At 52.0% G+C, this 1,496-nt stretch overlaps 1 protein-coding gene across 1 annotated transcript in view; it reads left to right on the top strand.

Moving 5' to 3' along the window:
- The first annotated feature begins 86 nt into the window (after positions 1–86).
- LOC119412989 (RING finger protein 225) overlaps positions 87–1,496 on the top strand; it is a 2,455-nt gene continuing 1,045 nt past the window's right edge. Inside the window, exons 1-2 of the mRNA XM_037680000.1 lie at positions 87–152; positions 202–843. Coding sequence (XP_037535928.1) covers positions 227–843 — 617 coding nt within the window. The 5' untranslated portion in view covers positions 87–152; positions 202–226. The remainder of the gene's footprint in view (positions 153–201; positions 844–1,496) is intronic.

Consider the following 1,496-nt stretch of genomic DNA (forward strand, 5'->3'; position numbering starts at 1 on the left):
TGTTCCTGCTGCTGAAGGACAGTTGTCCCCCCGTCTGTCCATCATTTCGTCTCCTCAGAGCTGAAGGACAGTTGTCCCCCCCGTCTGTCCATCATTTCGTCATCTCAGAGCTGAAGGACAGTTGTCCCCCCGTCTGTCCCTCACGTTGTCTCCTCAGAGCTGAAGGACAGTTGTCCCCCCGTCTGCCCCTCACGTTGTCTCCTCAGATCTGACCTTTGACCTCACCATGAATCCGTACACAGATCTAACCCTGAGCGAAGCTGCTGGTTCCTCAGAGAGTCCAAACTCTTCCTGTCCGTCCTCGTCTCTGTCCATCGTCCAGACGGGCCTCAGCTCTCAGAACATTTTACTCCACAACTCTCCTTCCAGACAGCAGTCGGTGCACGTCTGGTCCCTGAGCCCCACGTTGGCCCTTCCAGGCTTCAGTCCGTCCTCTGAGAACCCCTACGCTCCCCCCGTGTCCCTCCATTCCTACCAGGTCTCCATAAGCCTCCCGTCCCCAGACGTCCAGCTGTCCCCCGCCCCGCCCCAGTGCTCTGAGGAGACGGGTCCGGACCTGGAGTGCTCCGTCTGCTTCAGCCAGTTCAACAACGTCTTCCGCTGCCCCAAGATGCTCCACTGCAAGCACACGTTCTGCCTGGAGTGCCTGGCCCGCATCAACGTCAAGTCCGCCGAGCCCGGCGCCATCCAGTGCCCGCTGTGCCGCGGCCTGACGCCGCTGCCCACCCTGGGCCTGCCCAGACTCATCACGGACCCGGACGTGCTGTCCTACCTGCCCGCCGCCATGCAGAGGGTCTACAGCATCCGCTTCATCCGCAACAAGGGCAAGCTGCAGGTCAAAAGGTCAGGCGGGTGGAGCTTAGGCTTCACTGCTGCGTTCACCTCTTTAACTGTTTAAGAATTTTTTAGAAGGTGTTCAAACTTCTATTGGACTGTTTTTATTTATTTATTTATGGGATTAATATGAGATTTTTGTTTATTCAGAGACAAATAACAAAAACTATAAACTTCACTGTTTGTTACATACGACAGAAAACAGATTTAAATATCTAAACATGAATTATTGACCTGACAACATAAAATGTCCCCCTCCTCGTTATTTGTATATTAAACAGATTGTGACGGGCGGAGCTTAGCTGCGATCAGACCCAACATTTTGTTCAACATCTGAAGGACAGAGTCTGTAGATGAGACCGTTTGGACAAGGATTCAGCTGATTCACAGCTGGAGGGTTCAGCTAATTTGCAGCTGGAGAGTTTAGCTGATTCACAGCCGAGTCTCTTAAGGCTGAGCTCGCTGCTCGTGCTGCTTCAGAGCAGAAAAAAGCTTTTTAAAGTTGAACGAAATCCCTGAGTCTGAACGTTTCCTGCGTTAAACTCGGCTGTTTTGAGCTTGGACACAAAACAAACATCAGCTGAAGAAAGCTGGGACTTTTAGCTCTGGCAGAAAACATCAGCCGAAGAAAGCTGGGACTTCTAGCTCAGACAGAAAACAAA

Source organism: Nematolebias whitei, chromosome 8, assembly GCF_014905685.2.
Source record: "Nematolebias whitei isolate Nwh7 chromosome 8, NemWhi1, whole genome shotgun sequence".
Lineage (NCBI taxonomy): Eukaryota > Metazoa > Chordata > Actinopteri > Cyprinodontiformes > Rivulidae > Nematolebias > Nematolebias whitei.